This window comes from Gastrolobium bilobum, unplaced genomic scaffold (assembly GCF_033153095.1).
Source record: "Gastrolobium bilobum isolate Gb01-03AN ecotype WA unplaced genomic scaffold, APGP_CSIRO_Gbil_v1 utg9213, whole genome shotgun sequence".
NCBI lineage: Eukaryota > Viridiplantae > Streptophyta > Magnoliopsida > Fabales > Fabaceae > Gastrolobium > Gastrolobium bilobum.
The window spans coordinates 75,821-91,723 of record NW_026898495.1 but is presented as its reverse complement, the minus strand read 5'-3'; the positions used below and the strand labels follow the sequence as shown (position 1 = coordinate 91,723).

Genomic DNA, 15,903 nt, shown 5'->3' with positions numbered 1-15,903 from the left:
CGTCCTGCCCCGTTTTTGGCGGGACGGGACGGGTCGACCCATTTTGCCATCTCTGATGTCAAATGATCCTACCTCAATATATATTATTTAATTCATAATTCATAAAGTCCATAAACCTTAGCTTTTCACATATAAATATTGATAATTCATATTATTTTAGTCTATAAAAACAAGATAAACTAAAGGTTTATCATATAGTAATTTTGACTAAAATAGTAAAATGTCACAATTATTTGTATTTTAAAAGGACAAATAATTTTTCCAAATAAAAATATATTTATTCTTCAATAATTTAAAATACATTATAATCATAATTTATTAAGATTTAAAAATAAATACACACTTACGCTTACTTATTTTTTTAAAAAATTACTTTAGAGATACTTCAAAGATACCCTTTTAATATTATAATAACAATAATATATATATATATATATATATAATAATGAGAAAAATATTTCTCCTTTTACCGCATAATTTTTTTTTCTATTACACTCACATAAAAATAAACGAGTCTCATTAATTTTTTATCACATTTCTCTTTATTGTGAGACTTATTTACTTTTATATGAGTGGTAAAAAAAAACTTGTGCAGTAAAAATAGAATTATTAAGTGCAATAATATATATATATATATATATATATATATATATATATATATATATATATATAAATTCAAGTATAATTTATGAATTTAATTTATTTGCTTAAATTTTGGACAATTATATTACATATTTTAAATCTAATTTTTTTAATTAATTATGTACTTTTGAAATAATGTAATAATTTATATTTGTATAATATATATGAATTTAAAAGATGAAATTAATGTTTGTCCTTTTAAAAAACATAAAATTGTATTATTTTAGTTAAAATTATAATTTTTTATAGTAAAAGAAATAAAAATTATGGTAAGAAAAATTAAAATATTTTTTTCTTAATTTAAATATTATATAAAAATAATAATTGTAATATAAAATAACTGCCATTTAAAAAAATATTATAATTGCCGGTACAAATAATAGCAATAATGTGAAGGGTGTCATGTGAGGCTGGAAGAGTGAGAGGCGAGGAATGTTACTAAAAAAAGAGAGAGTGAGAAGTGAGAAGAAAACAAGAGAGGGTTAAGTGATCTGGAATTGCAAAATGCAGAGAGTGATAATACCCAACAAGCACGGTCAGAAACTGGTCGGCATATTGCACGAATGTGGAACCACAGACATTGTAATCTTGTGTCATGGTTTTCGATGCTCAAAAGTTTGTTTCTTTCTTATCTCAACCTTTTTTTTTATTGTTTTTCTTTTTCTTATTCCTATTTTGATTATTATTATTTTAATTTTAGGATACCAATCTGTTATTGAACCTTGCTGTTGCATTGGAAAATGCAAAAATTAGTTCTTTCCGCTTTGACTTTTCTGGAAATGGGTAAGTTTATATCATCACTTCTAAAGATATTGAGTATGCATTCGTTTTTTTAAGTGGTTTTACTTTTTACTGTAAATGTTTGTGAATTTGTATTAGATTTGTACCGTTAAATAATGAGCTAAATTCTGAGAAATAGAGAACAATAGACCGAACCCCCCCTCTGTCTTCGTTGTTCTTTTGGAATGATGTACATTCATAGGGTTCTTCTGATTTCAAGGAACGTATGATTGTGTGTACAAAAAACATGTGTTTTTATTTTTTTAGTATTTTAAATTTCTTAATTTTCATTAATTGTTCAGATGCATTAATTAATGTGTTACTAAATACTAACATTTTCTCTGTGGGAAAAATACTGATACCTTGTTATGTTTCTGGCCCTCTAATGTAATTGCTTTGGATGTTGATGTTATACTTGTTTACCATAACAATGTTGCAATTACTCTTGCAGTACCGGTTGTTATAATATTAGGATCATTGTTATTGTTTTAGGAGTCTTTTCATGCTAGGAGTGTTAGTATTAGTGATCCTCAGTGATTCAATTTCCCTATAATTTGAACATGGTATTAATTGTCACTCCTTTGCTTGGTTTGGTGTAAGCTGGGTGATAGTTTCTCTATTTGCGCTGGGTTATATGTTCTAAAATTCCTGTTATCTAGTCTTGATCATTACCCTTGCTTCACTCTTTGTTTTGTCTTAACTTTAGCTCTTGGGTTTTTCCTTCTAGGGAAAGTGAAGGTTCGTTTCAGTATGGTAACTATTGGACAGAGGTTAATGATTTACATGCTGTAGCCCAACATTTCCGTGAATCAAATCGTGTAATCAGTGCAATTGTTGGGCATAGTAAAGGTATGTTGACTTTGTTCTTCTTATCTATATGTATTTCTAACGGCAAGAAAAGGTAAAGAAAGATGGATCCATATATCATTTTGGATATATGATTATATATGCTGATTTATACAATCATTCGTTGATCATGTTCCCTTAGATACCGGAAATATGATTAGATTTGTCCTTGTCAAAATCATTTCATATCAACTGTTTGAATATCTAGAGGATATCACATAATATCATAATTATATCTTAGAATAGTTTGGAGTATCTTAGATGATCTCTTAGGAATGGTTTCTATATTTCTTTATATTTTATAGTTTGTTTCCTTATTTAATTAGGATTAGGAGTCTTTTGTTAGTATAAATAAAGCTTAATGTATTGTCTTTTGTATCACATCCTTCACACCAATATCAGTATAATTTTATTATTCTGAGTACTCCTTTCCTCTCTCTTCCTCTTTCCCTACCTAAATCCTTATAATTTCAACATCAACCATGCTTTGCATGCTAAGATTAACCTTGATTGATGCAACATGAAGAGAGTAGTGTAACTTTTGACATAAAACCAGGATCAGCTTTCATTTAATTGATATATAATCCTCTAGCTGAAACTTGTAGCTTGAGATTAGTCAATTTGTGGGAATAGAAAGAAACTTTTGCTTATAATTCCGAGCTACTTGGCAAAACTGTGCTAAAAATGAGCTTTGTAAATATCTTTCGTTTTAATGTTGTTGTTAACTAGTATTATATGAGGATAGGTATTCTATAGATCTCTTATATTTTTTGAACCGGGTATTTGATAGGAACAGATAAGGACTTAGGTTGATGAAAATCCTATTCTATTTGGGTGGTCATTACATTTCATTTATAGTTGGTGAAACCCAACTTATTAGTGTAGCTTCTGACCAATGTATCTTCTTGAAGTCCCCTCCCCCCCCCCAAAAAGGTTTGGATGCATGATTGAACTATTACTAATTGTTTCTGTATCCTGACGCAGGAGGTGACGTAGTGCTTCTGTATGCTTCAAAATATCATGACATTAAAACAGTTGTCAACCTCTCCGGACGTTATGATTTGAAGGCAGGAATTGAAGATCGCCTTGGAAAAGATTATTTGGAAAGAATTAGAAAGGATAGTTTCATTGATGTGAAGAAGAGGTCAGGTAACCTATCATTTACTCAAGACTTGTTTCTCAATGCTTCTAGTGCAGTACATGTGAGAGGACCATTTTCAGTGTCTACTGATAATTTGTTTTGTACAATGAATTTTTAGTTTAAATCAACTTGTTAAGAAGCAATTCTACATAAAGTTAAAAGCTGTTGGTTTTATATCTTCAACATACCCTCTCACTCAAGTCTTTTGGATTTGAAGTGCGTGCAATGCACCTGCCCATTTTAGCTTGTACTAGGTTTTAATTTAATTATAAAGAACAAGGGTGGTGATCGAAATCTTGATCTCATGGTTATAGAAGCTTTGATATGCCATGTTAAAAACCAACCCTCCTAAAAGTTTAACCGGTTTGGTTAAGCTGTAAAGGTCAACAAATAGTTTTATATCTCTGGCAGTACTTGATGAAATTAGCAAGTCCAGAACCATACCTTGTTTTGCTTGCCCCTGTGAACTTGTACTAAAATTTGGAATTGGGGATTACTTTATCACAAGCACGAAGTTCTAGCTGAAATGCTCTTATTTCAAATCATTCTTTTAAATGTATTGTAAGTAATAACAAAACAAACCCCCGAAGATGAAATGGGAAAAAAATGAAAAATCTAGGCATAATCATTAATGATCTTGTTCAATGCTTGCAAATTGACTTAAGTTTTGAACTTGAGATATATTTCAACAGGCATGATGTCCATGATGGATAATGGTGTACATGACATTGTATTCTTTGTTTCTGTCTCTGTCACGCAAAGGTACTCAGTTTTGAGGACACCTACTGTTGCAGGAAGTTTTGATTTTCGTGTAACTGAGGAAAGTCTGATGGATCGCTTGGGTACAAATATGCATGAAGCGTGCCTTCAGATTGACAAAGAATGCAGGTGGGTGGAAAAGTTTTCTGGTCTCTTCTGCTACAGCCTTTTGCCTCTTGCTGCATTTCTTTGTTAATCACACGTGTGTATTGATGAGTTTCACAATAAATACTTCTAAAGCAGGAGCTATAAAAAGCAGGATCTCTCTATATATAAGGGACCAATAAATCTAAAATTTTCTTTCATTGCTATTAAGTCCAATTTTTGAAGAAACTTTCTCTAGAACATTTTGATATTCTTTTAAAGAAGTTAATATTTATTTAGTAATCCTTAACAAAATTTGATTTTAATACCTACCGGTAGTGTTTTCAAACTAATCATAGAAAATAAACAGATGAAACAATTCTTAAGATTTTCAAGTTTCTTATTGAGAGAATTAAAAATTAATGAAATCCCATTTTTTTTTATCTTTGCTTTCCTGTTTGACTTCTATATGTAGCTGTAATTTATATGTTGTATATTGTGGAAACAGATAAAATGAGAGGAGGAAATTTGCAAGACTAACAATATATTTATATTTTATGCTAAAATGTTTTGTTTTTGTTTAGATTTTGATTTACTCACTAATCAAGTGGGGAAACCATTTTTGTATGCAAATTTTTGTATGGAATTAAATTTTAGGAACACATGATTTTCTGTGCAATATGATAGAGTAGTGATTTGGTGAGGAGGAGCAGGGTATTTAGTGCTACAAATGAGAGATGGTGAGGAAGGTTTGAAGGTGGTAATGCAAGCAACAATTCTTGATGAAGCTATGAAATTACTCTGATGCATAGATGTGTTAATGTCAAATCACATATTACAGGGTTTTTACAATTCATGGTTCTTCCGACCAAATTATCCCTGTTGAAGATGCATTAGAGTTTGCCAAGATCATACCAAACCACAAGTTACATATCATTGAAGGAGCTGATCATGCATTTAATAATCATCAAGATGAGTTATCCTCAGTTGTTGTGAACTTCATAAAGAAAACCTTGCACCAGAACAAGGGTACTGCTAGCTAGGTATTTGTTCTTGCTAGCATATGAACTCTTCGTTTTTGTATAACATATGGTTTTATTTTTATTTTTGGTACCATTAACATATGGTTTTCTAATGATGTATTTGTGATACATCTTGCAGTTTCGAGCCAATTGGATATGGAGTTTATCAAGTTTTCACTCTACAGGGTCCCTAACTGAATCTGCCTAACATGTTCCACATGTTTGAGCCCTTCTACATGGTGCTTATTAAATTTGAGAATCTTGCTTGATTCTGTTTAATAGGAGAAAATAAATAGTTGATATAAAGGTCCCACCGATATCTATACCACTATTATTTGTCTCTTATGTACAGACTTTAATTTAACAGTACATTTTATGTCTGATTAAGTTACGCAGTTGATATTCGAAAAGGGAAAATCAGATTGAACTTCTAGGTTCGATAAAATCATTTACTTCCTCTAGTTTTAGAAATTTTACTTACTCCATGTGTCATTTTACTTTTACATGTGCAAATAGTCATATATATTTTAAAAGAGAATTCAATACAACTCTATTAAACCATAGAGGAGGTCAATAAAATTATTTTTGACATTAAGTAGAATTAATTGAGAGAAGTGAAGTTTTTTGTTACGTAGAATTGATGCAAGGTGTGAGATCATTGAAGTTTTTTCTATATCATTTGAATAATTACATCAATTCTTTCAAATTCCCTCTTAAAATAATATCCTCAAGCACGAATTAATTTTTTAAAATCATTTTTTAAATTTAGTTCTTTCAAAATCAACACTACCTTAATGAATGGAGAACTGTTATTGGGCCACCGAGTGAAATCTGGTCTACCCTGAAAATCTACAATAACAGTGCTTTTTAGAGAAAGTGAGAGATTTTATTAATTTAAATTTTATATTAAAAATATAAGTTTTAACTAAGACCATCAAATATTTTTTCCATAAACTTATTACTCTTATAATTATGTGGTGTGTATCATTCAGCAAATAAATGATGAAAATCAACAAGTATATTGTGGATGTATGTTAGCTGATTAATTAAGTTGAAGTTATCTAAAAATGTATCTTTGATAAGCCTAGGATAGGTCCAATGGTGAGGGATTTGAGCAAGTTATATTAAATTATGTGTTCAATTCTTACTTGTATCCAAAATATAATGTATCTTTGACGTTTTTTCAATTAGTTATATTAACATTGTAACTATTTCCTTATTAATATTTTAACTACAAAAATTAAAATTAAAATTTTGACTATCCATAGAACTTTTATTATTTGAAAAAAAAAACTCATTATGAATTTTCAAATAGAAACTTGCTTATTTTCAATTCTTTTTTTTTCATGATAAGAAATTTTTATAAATGATGAAAATAATTAAAGGAGAACATGACTTATTATTTATGTATTTGTATTTTAAAAAGATCTAAATAACTGAATCAATGGTTTAACTTTAGACTTTTTCTGCTTGTTTTTTTTTTATACTGGTGACCTGGTAGGAATTGAATTCGTCATCACCCCCAAGTCCCAAAGGTTTAGGCTAACGCCAATTGAAGAATGAGTTTAATGATTTCTTATTTTTTAAAATTTTGGATACAGTTTAATGAAAATTTTAAACTTTGGACTGTATTCTCAACTATTTTATTTTTTCAATTCGACCATAGTATCGTTTTATTTATTTATTTATTTATTTATTTAACTGAAAGTAACTTCGGAAGCACAGACACGTTATTTGGAGTAAAAATATGTTGGATACCGAAACGCTCCGGCACGCTGTTAACTTTTTGGTACGCGTGGCCAACGCTCCGACATGCGGTCAATGTTTTCCAACACTTTTTCTTTTAAATTCAATTTTATTTTATTTTATCTTTTTAACTAAAAATAAAAAATTAATTTATAAATCAAATATTTTCTATTATGAAATATGACATGAAAGATTTTTTTTGCTTTATATTTATGTTAAGATATTTGAGTATTTGATTGATTTTATGACTTATTATAAGCTGTTATATGTATTAAATGTAAACTATATTATATATATTAAAAATATTATTTGTCTATCAAAAAAAAATTATTTAATATCAAAATATGTCTTAACGTGTCAAAATCTATTATTTTTTAGAATTAATGTGTCGATATGTCGTGTTGTGTTCCGTATCCCGTGTCAGTATTGATGCAACATAAAAAATAACTTCACAAGTTTTTAGTTAATGGAGAATACTACTCTCATTTACATGAGAGCAGTTCTCTCATGCTATAGAGAGAAGCTAGATAGGGTACATCATTATAGGTTAAAAAAAAAAAAAGGTGCAATTTTCGAAGTGAAAAAACATGAGATAGTTATCTCATGTAAAATAAGAGTAATATTTCCCTTAATTAATAGTTACAAAATAGTAGGGTTCAATTGTAGAACCACTTTTTATCTTAAATTTTCTTTTACTACCCCTCTCTTAAGCCCCATTGAGAGGCTAGCTCTTACAAAAAAAACATATAGGCATCATGCCCTAATTATATAAACAATAGTTTTATTTATTTCATAAATAAACATGAATTGATGCATGCATAATTAATGAATTTTCTTATCAACAAACAGTATTCATATGAAATGAGCGGCGTATAGAAGACTACTTCTGAGAATAAGATTAAAGATAGATGATTCTTTTATTTAAAAAATAAATAAATCCTGTGCAACATTTTCTAGTTACACCATTTATTTATATTAACGATCTTACATAAAATGCTTATGAATCTCTTACGAAAAAAAATAAGATGTAGATAAACTAAAAATATATAGATAAATATGTATAAATTTCAGGATAAATATTAAGTCAAATTAGAAAATGTTTTACAAATTAGATATTAAGTGGTAGGAGAAACCATTATCAATGGATTAAGTGACAAATGATTTCAAGTGGTCTCATATACCACAACACAACCCAAAATTTTATGACATTAGATGTGTCAGTCCTTCCATTTTTATGGTGTTCACTCAATTTATTTAAACTTCATTTACTCACACTTAAATTCTCATAATGTGATGACAAGTATAATTGACCAACAGAAAATAGCTCAAACTCTTTATTAGTTCTGCCCTTTGAGTGTTGTTTTCATAGACAATAACATATGGTGGCCACAGAGCATCCAATTATTAGGTTAATTAGCTTGTAGCTGTTTGGCAATTGATAAAAGATTGGATTTGATCCCAAAAGCAAAAGGAATCCTTCTGATGTAATTGATCAAACCCAAAGAACAAATTTTAACTTATTTGAAAGCTCAAATTTCAAACTGTAAGAAAATAAGTAATAATTTTTCATACTTTTCAATTAAACTAAGATTAAGATGTTAGGTACGGATGTGAAAGAGGAAAACAATAGGGTAACAAAGAGATATCGATCGCGGTAAACTATAGGATTTGCGGAAAAGCAACAAAGAAGCTACGATTTGGTTATGATTAGATGCTATCATAATTTGATCAAGTGTTGTTCTTTTTCAATCCCTTTTCAACAGTGACATAATTCACAGTGTGTGAATGTTGGAATCCTGTCCTAGATTTTCCACAACAATTAGACATCGATCCATAAATAAAGCAATTCCATTCTGTACGTAGGAAGCAAAAAAATAAATAAAAAAAGTCAATAAAATGATGATGCTGCTAACTTTTAATGTCTCCTTGTTGCCTGTAGGCTGGAATTAAGTGTTACATAGCCTGTTTTGTATGTAATTATATACTCCTTCAATTAAATAAGATTACTTTGGTCCCTATGGAGGCCGCAAAGAAGTATGTTTATATAAAAGTGAAAAAGAAAAGTTTCACTTTATGGGGCGAAGATCAGAGTGACTTTATTATGGAATATTGCCTAGTTAATTAACAATATAGGATAATAGGATATGAAATCCTCTTATTGATATATAACAAGAACGACAACTCAATGAGGTTTAGTTTAATGTAAATGAAAATTTTGATTGTAGAAGAACTTGTTGCTTTATACTTTTATGACAACAAAAGCACTCGTGGGTCTATGTCAAACCTCAAAAGCAAAAAATTATTCCTATTCCAACACTACGCATATTTTATGTTTCTTATTATTTGCTAAATATTCCAACACATTAATGATATTCGAATTTGAGATATATATATATCATCAACTAACTCTCCAAAAGTTAGGTGAATTTTCATAAATAATTTGATTATATTTCTTAACACACCTATTACGTGAGAATTAGGGGTGCAAATGTTCAAACAGCCTATCTGGGACCTACGGCTCAGCTTGCATTAGGTTAGACTCGACCTATTATCTATAGTTAAATAGAATATGCTCAGACTTTTAAAAAAATTATTTAGAAAAAAGGTCATAGACTTTTTTTTACATGTCAGACCCATAAGTCTATGGGTCGGTTTATATCATATTATTTATTTTAAATAAAATAATTATTTTAATGATTTTGAATAATAAAATAATACTATTTTAATCATATTTTTAATTATTGAATGCCTAATATGCTTAAACAGATTTAGGTCTAGGTCAAGACTTTTATTTTTTAAATATAGGTCAGACCAGACCTATAATTTGGGTCTACACAAAGTTAACAAACCAAGAAAGACCTAAAATATTTTACACAAACCTGATCTATTTAAGGCAAAGTTCAGGCCAACTCAGCTCATTTACAACCCTAGTGAGAACCCTTTGGACTTTGAAGTGTAGATAATACACAAACTCATTTTATTTATTTATTTATTATTAAAAGAATTGTGCGATAACTATAAGTATTGAACTTTAAATCATTTGATCATAAGCTCTAAATACCATGTCATGAACCAAAACTCTGTAAAAAGTTAAATCGTAGGGTGAAAACACATTTTTAGAGATATAATACATGAAACCATCATCCCATTTTCTAATAAAAATAAATAAAATAAGTTAAAATCAGCACAAGATAAACCAAAAACAAAAATTGGATTTCTGCATTATTCGTTGGATTCAACTTGGCACATAAGGGAAGAGAAGTGAAAAGTTAATCATTTAGCCAAATTACTTTGGTTGTCATATTACTTTTTTTTTTAAGAGATATTCCAATTGGTTCATCGCTTCTCGACTAGTTTTATTTGGGACGGATCTCGGGATCAAGGTTTTAAATCTCTCCCAAAGACAATATTGGGGAGGATCGTTTGTCATATTACTTCTATTTACATAACTATTATATATCTTTACATAAATTTAATTTAAGCAGTTCATTCAGCGACCTGATACCCCAATCGAATCGATGATTGATTTAGGTTTAATAACATTATACTAATTATAGCAAACATATTATAAGCCGCAATGAATAATACATTGGAGAATAAATCGATTAGAACACACTACAAAGAGCAATGAATCCCGAAATATACAATTATCGGGCTTAGAATTCGGGGCATTTCATATCTCCCAAACTTTAAGAGTGGGTACACCTGACTAAGAGATACAAAGCCAGTTGCATATGAAATGAACAATCAAGGTTAGGGTATCTTAACACGAGCGCATTTTTAGTAGCACGGTGATATTAAAACGTGCAGTTTTTGTAATTTACACTATGTACTCCCGGGAGTACATAGTGTAAATTAAAAAAAAATGCTTTTTTTTTCACTCTAATACAAAAAGTAGTTGAAGTGGCATCTTCTTATTAACTAGTCGCACCTACCACCGTGGTATTGCAGGCCAAGGTTAGGGCTAATAACAGCAAAAGTCCTCGTTGGTAATATGTGCGTTCTCTTTTTCGGTAGATTAAGTATGTCATTCTTTTTCGTTGATCTGTTCGTCTAACTAATACTAAGTGGTAGAAAAAATATTTTTCAAATGGTAGAAATATCTACCGGCCTTGAGATATCTTGAAAATTTGTTGTGTTATAATTATTGTTGTCGTTATTGTATTCCTCCCTTTTTAAAGTACAACGTTGCGCTATATTCTTTTTTTTTTTTTTTGTTATTGTTGTTGTCTAGCTCTCCCAAAGATAATATTATTTTATCTTTGCTGGAAAAAGAAGGAAAAAATTTAGAATCTGAAACTCTAAAGTAAAATACTCATTACTGCCACTTGTGTTTTCCCTTCAGTGATACTCCATAATATCACAAATTCCCCACAAAGATTGAGAGATGTAGGTTCCATTGCTTTGTAATACTTTTTTTTTTTGGGTACATGCTTTGTTATACTTAATTATTCGTGTCTAGACTCTTCATTTAAATATTAAATACCTTTCAAGGACTACAATACCATTTGTTTAATGGTTGATTCTCTTCATTAATGCTTTCTAGTATTCTCCTGTAAAGCATGCAGCGTTATCTTTTCTACATAATTACCAAGAAAGATCTTGCAATGAAGATTATAGTATATCTGAAGGCATTTGGCATTATCATATCTATCTAGCAACCTACGATGATTGATTATGGTATACAGCTAGGACTCTCAATTTAGACACAATAATGTTCCTTGTTAACCTAGGATCTCAATTATTGCTAGGGTTCCCCTATACAAAATTAGAAAGGCAAAATAAAAATTATATAACAAAGAGAATCATTAATGCACCAAACACACTCATTGCACATTAAGAATGAAGGATTAGAACATGACAACAATCCTCAATATAATCGCTTTCTCTACACTAGGTTGGAAAGTACTAATCTGTAATTAGTGATAGACAAAAAGTAATGTGACACAGAGAGAGAAAGAAAGATACAGCTAGTTGTGTGCACCTTTCACACATGATTTTGTCAACCTAACGTATCTATGCTATGTGTAACCTGATTTATATATATATATATATTATGCCAAAGTCATGCCGTTTTTAACCCCACCTTCTAACAAAAAAGTACAAAAGCTATCATCCGAAGTTCGGGTCATTGTGTACACTTTGTAACCAGCCAGCTAGCTAGCTGAGGTAATCCCACCATATATATAAAACCACTTTTCATTGGGGAAAATATTAAAAAAGCTGGTTAATTATTGTTGAAGATTCTTTGTCCAGGTGATAGAATCATTCTTGGATCAAACTGTTGTTTTCTTTCCAAGAAAGTCCTCCATTTAGGGCCAAAATGGTTTTTCCAATCTTCCTGTGTGGTGTAGTGGGGAAGATATTTCTTAACCTTAATCCCATTATCATTACAAAAATTCAAAATTTCTCTATTTTGAGCATCAAAGGCCTCCCAATTATCAAACCCACTTGAGTGCAAAAATCCAACTGTGTAGAAGACATCCTCATCTGGTATAGATACTGACATCCTATTGTCCCACCTGAAAATGAATTTCATATTAGCTTTTATTTTTACAACTTCAATGGGAAATTAGTGATTGAGTAAAACGATAAACACATAATACTAATACTAATAATAATAACACAAAGTGTGATTAATTCAGGGCTTACTTGTTTCTATTCATAGGGTAAACCAAGACAGGTCCTGTGGTGATGTTTTGTTTAAGGATGATATTCTTGAATATGCCTAAATCAAAATCCAAGATTTGAGATTTTGGTATAAACAAATTAAGCCATGGATGAGGAACATCCCACAGTCCTTGTGACTGAAGCTTCAACTCTCCACTTCGGACTCTATTCAAGAACTCAACATATGAGACATTTTTTTCATAATAGAATCCAGGGATATAGCTCAGACCTTGGAGCAAAACTTGGAGTTCCTACACAAACATGAAAATAAGAAATATTGATTACAATTTGTTAATATCTTCAATCTTTTACTTAATAGTAAAAATATGTACAGGGTTATATATTAAGGTGAGACAATAAATAAATAAGACACATCATCAAGGCAATTGAGAGATGGTACCTTGTCCACATTGTTTTCAGATTGGTCATCATAATATTTGGCCACTTCAAGGCAATAGAGGACTCTATGTTTAGTTACAAGGGAAATTATTCTGGGATGGTCGGCTAAAGGGAAGAAAGAAGATCTCCAATTATTTATGGGTCCTTGGTGTAATAGCAACATCCCTTCCAAATAATCCAATGCAGTATTTTGTTTCGTTCCATTGATTGAGATCAATAGTTCTTGGTCTTTTGTAAAAGCAGAAAAGTCATCATATAGAAGTCGGACCCATTTAACCTGCCAACAAAAATTGACACATTAGTTAATGCAATGTACTAATTAACTCATATCGTGCTAATGATAGGCAATAATGTATGCATGATAAAGTTAAATTAAACTAGAGTATTACTTCGTGCTCAACCCTTTTCTGAACTTCAAAATGATCTCGCCAACTTCATGTGTTAAAAGTCACTAGCGGAAAATATATTTATGCATAGAGCTATACTTAGAAGTTTTTTTTTTTTCAAATGGAGTTGTTAGTTGAGTTTGACAAAACGAATATAGATTCTGAGTCATTGACGAGAAAGTATAACATTATAAGTCATATGAGCCTTTCTATTGGCGCAATCGCCTAAGAGTCACAATATATTTGAAGAAACTTCGGCATGTACTCATTTTTTCAAACACATATTTTAATGCTTTCAATTTCAAGATTCCACATTAGATACCTATCACTCGTTTCACTTTCATTTGTACTATTGTCTTTCATGGATGACTAACATGCACTAACATAATGTGAAATATAAGACATATGGGTTCCTACTTCCAAGAAAAATGATAATATAGTGCTTTTTGGACAATGACATTTCGTGCTCTCGTAAAGGTTGATGGTTGTACAATGTGACATGTAGAATAGGCATTACCATGAATTGTTGGAAGAAGAAGCTACAAGACAAAGTCCTAGTCAATTTATATAAACGTACCCTCTTGGGTGCTGGCTCAAGAGCAATCCTTGCCCTTGTTATAATTCCAAATTGTCCTAAACCACCAAGAACCGCGTGAAATAACTCTGAATTCGTCTGCGAAGAACAGGTAACAAATTCTCCTTTTCCTAAACCAAACCAAAACTTGATTAAACCTATATAATAATAAACTTGAATTGACAAACACTTGGAATAATAAAATTCAACATTCTATTTATTTGTTATATATAAAAGAATTGACCAAATAAGACTTGGACCAATCATATACTCAACTTATTCTTAAAAAAAAGTTTAATCAAGAATTAGAAGATATGAATCCTATGACCGCATGAGCTGGTTTTATAGTTGAGAATTTTTAAAACATGGGACCCGGTGGAAAGCACTTGCTGACATTCACCAAAACTGTAGACAACGATTTTGATAACAACCACTAATTTGGTATTTAAACTTTAAAAAACCAAAATCACGATGAAATTTCTCACAAGAAAAAAAAAATACTATAAAGCTCCCGCTAGATGGATTGTGAATCAGACATATAGTACACAACTTATCTAGCATTAATTATTTTATATATTATTATCTCTAATATATCTTTATACAAGAATTTTTGGACATGAAGCGTAAATAATATATAGAATCATTGAGGATTGAAATCGTGATAAGTTAATCAAAGGCTCTAATGCAATATAAAAAAGTAATTCAACTCAAAATCTTAAGCAGTTAAATGAAGGCCACAATATATCTAACAATCTATCGTTAAAAAATAAAAATAAAACAAAATGTATGATATAATGGGAAGAAAATTGCATACCAGTGACTACATCCATTTCATGAACATTACTGATTTGAGGTCCAAAGTGGAATGTATGGCCACCGATACCAGCATTTGAGAGTGTCCCTCCCACAGTCAAGTAAAGATAATCGGTCCAAGAAACAGGTGCAAGTCCATGTTCAAGTGTGGTGTGTAACACATCAATCCATAGTTGCTCCCCTCCAACATCAGCATAGTAACCAACAAAAGGGTCCACAGAGACACTAATCCCAACCCCATTTCTTCTTTCTCTGAACCCCGCCATGTCCACCACAACCCCATCACGAGCCATGGCTTGTCCACGAGTGGAATGGCCTTGTCCTCTCGCAGCTATGTTAAAAGGGACAGAGCTGTTATATGAGAGCTTTATAAGCTTCACTATGTCGTATATTGAAGATGGATCAAACACTGCTTTTGGTAAATCATGTACGAGGTTGCCATAGTCCCTTGAAGCTAATTGGATAGCTTCAGGGTCGTCACGGAGCTTGTGAGATATGCTGTTAACGGTTGCAACCTCTGGTGGTAGCAGAGTTTTCCATTGCTCGGTTTTTCCCACTGTGGATATTAAACGTGTTATGGTTATTAGAAGGAGAATGAAGTATGTGGAAAAGGGGTAATTCTCAGCCATTTTGGTTTGAAGAGAATAAGAGAGAGAAAAAAAAAAAAAAAAAAAGGTTGTTGTTGTGGTAGCTTTCTTTGGTGATTGATGTGTTGTTGTGGGTGGAAGGAAGTGGAGGAGGCAGGGGTTATAAATAGAATAGAAGAGGACTTTGCATGATAAAGAGTGAACATACAGAGAGAGAGAGAGAGAAGAGAGAGAGAATCTTATGTCTTTTAGAGTTAAAGAATAAAAAAAGGGAAGGCTCAATTATAACGAGGGATAACAGATTTTATCATGGTTGTTGTGCAATTGAATTTTTAAAGTTGAATTGATCATGAAATGAATAAATATTTTGAGTTGTTATTATACTTTATACCAAAAATAAACTAAAATTTATATCTATGTTTCACATGAGAAAGAGAGAAGAAAAAAAAAATGT

General features: G+C 30.7%; 2 protein-coding genes across 3 annotated transcripts; one reads left to right on the top strand and one right to left on the bottom strand.

The window, feature by feature from the left end:
• Positions 1 to 1,063: 1,063 nt before the first annotated feature.
• Positions 1,064 to 5,663, top strand: LOC133316849 (uncharacterized). Of its 2 annotated transcripts, XM_061518638.1 has the most exons (8): positions 1,064 to 1,257; positions 1,343 to 1,425; positions 2,150 to 2,271; positions 3,253 to 3,417; positions 4,075 to 4,101; positions 4,180 to 4,297; positions 5,094 to 5,295; positions 5,414 to 5,663. In XM_061518638.1, the coding sequence occupies exons 1-7, from the start codon at positions 1,147 to 1,149 to the stop codon at positions 5,293 to 5,295; spliced, it is 828 nt and encodes a 275-aa protein (XP_061374622.1). In that variant the 5' UTR covers positions 1,064 to 1,146; the 3' UTR covers positions 5,414 to 5,663. The 2 variants fall into 2 exon arrangements, with proteins under 2 accessions (XP_061374622.1, XP_061374623.1); XM_061518639.1 differs by lacking the exon at positions 4,075 to 4,101 and having other exon boundaries at positions 4,204 to 4,297.
• A 6,379-nt stretch (positions 5,664 to 12,042) lies between these two features.
• On the bottom strand, positions 12,043 to 15,491 carry LOC133316848 (cytokinin dehydrogenase 3-like). The gene is made up of 5 exons (XM_061518637.1): positions 14,864 to 15,491; positions 14,053 to 14,180; positions 13,091 to 13,366; positions 12,673 to 12,941; positions 12,043 to 12,542 (listed from the first exon to the last, which is right to left on the bottom strand). Exons 1-5 carry the CDS (start codon positions 15,489 to 15,491, stop codon positions 12,248 to 12,250), a joined length of 1,596 nt encoding a protein of 531 aa, XP_061374621.1. The 3' UTR covers positions 12,043 to 12,247.
• Positions 15,492 to 15,903: the final 412 nt, after the last annotated feature.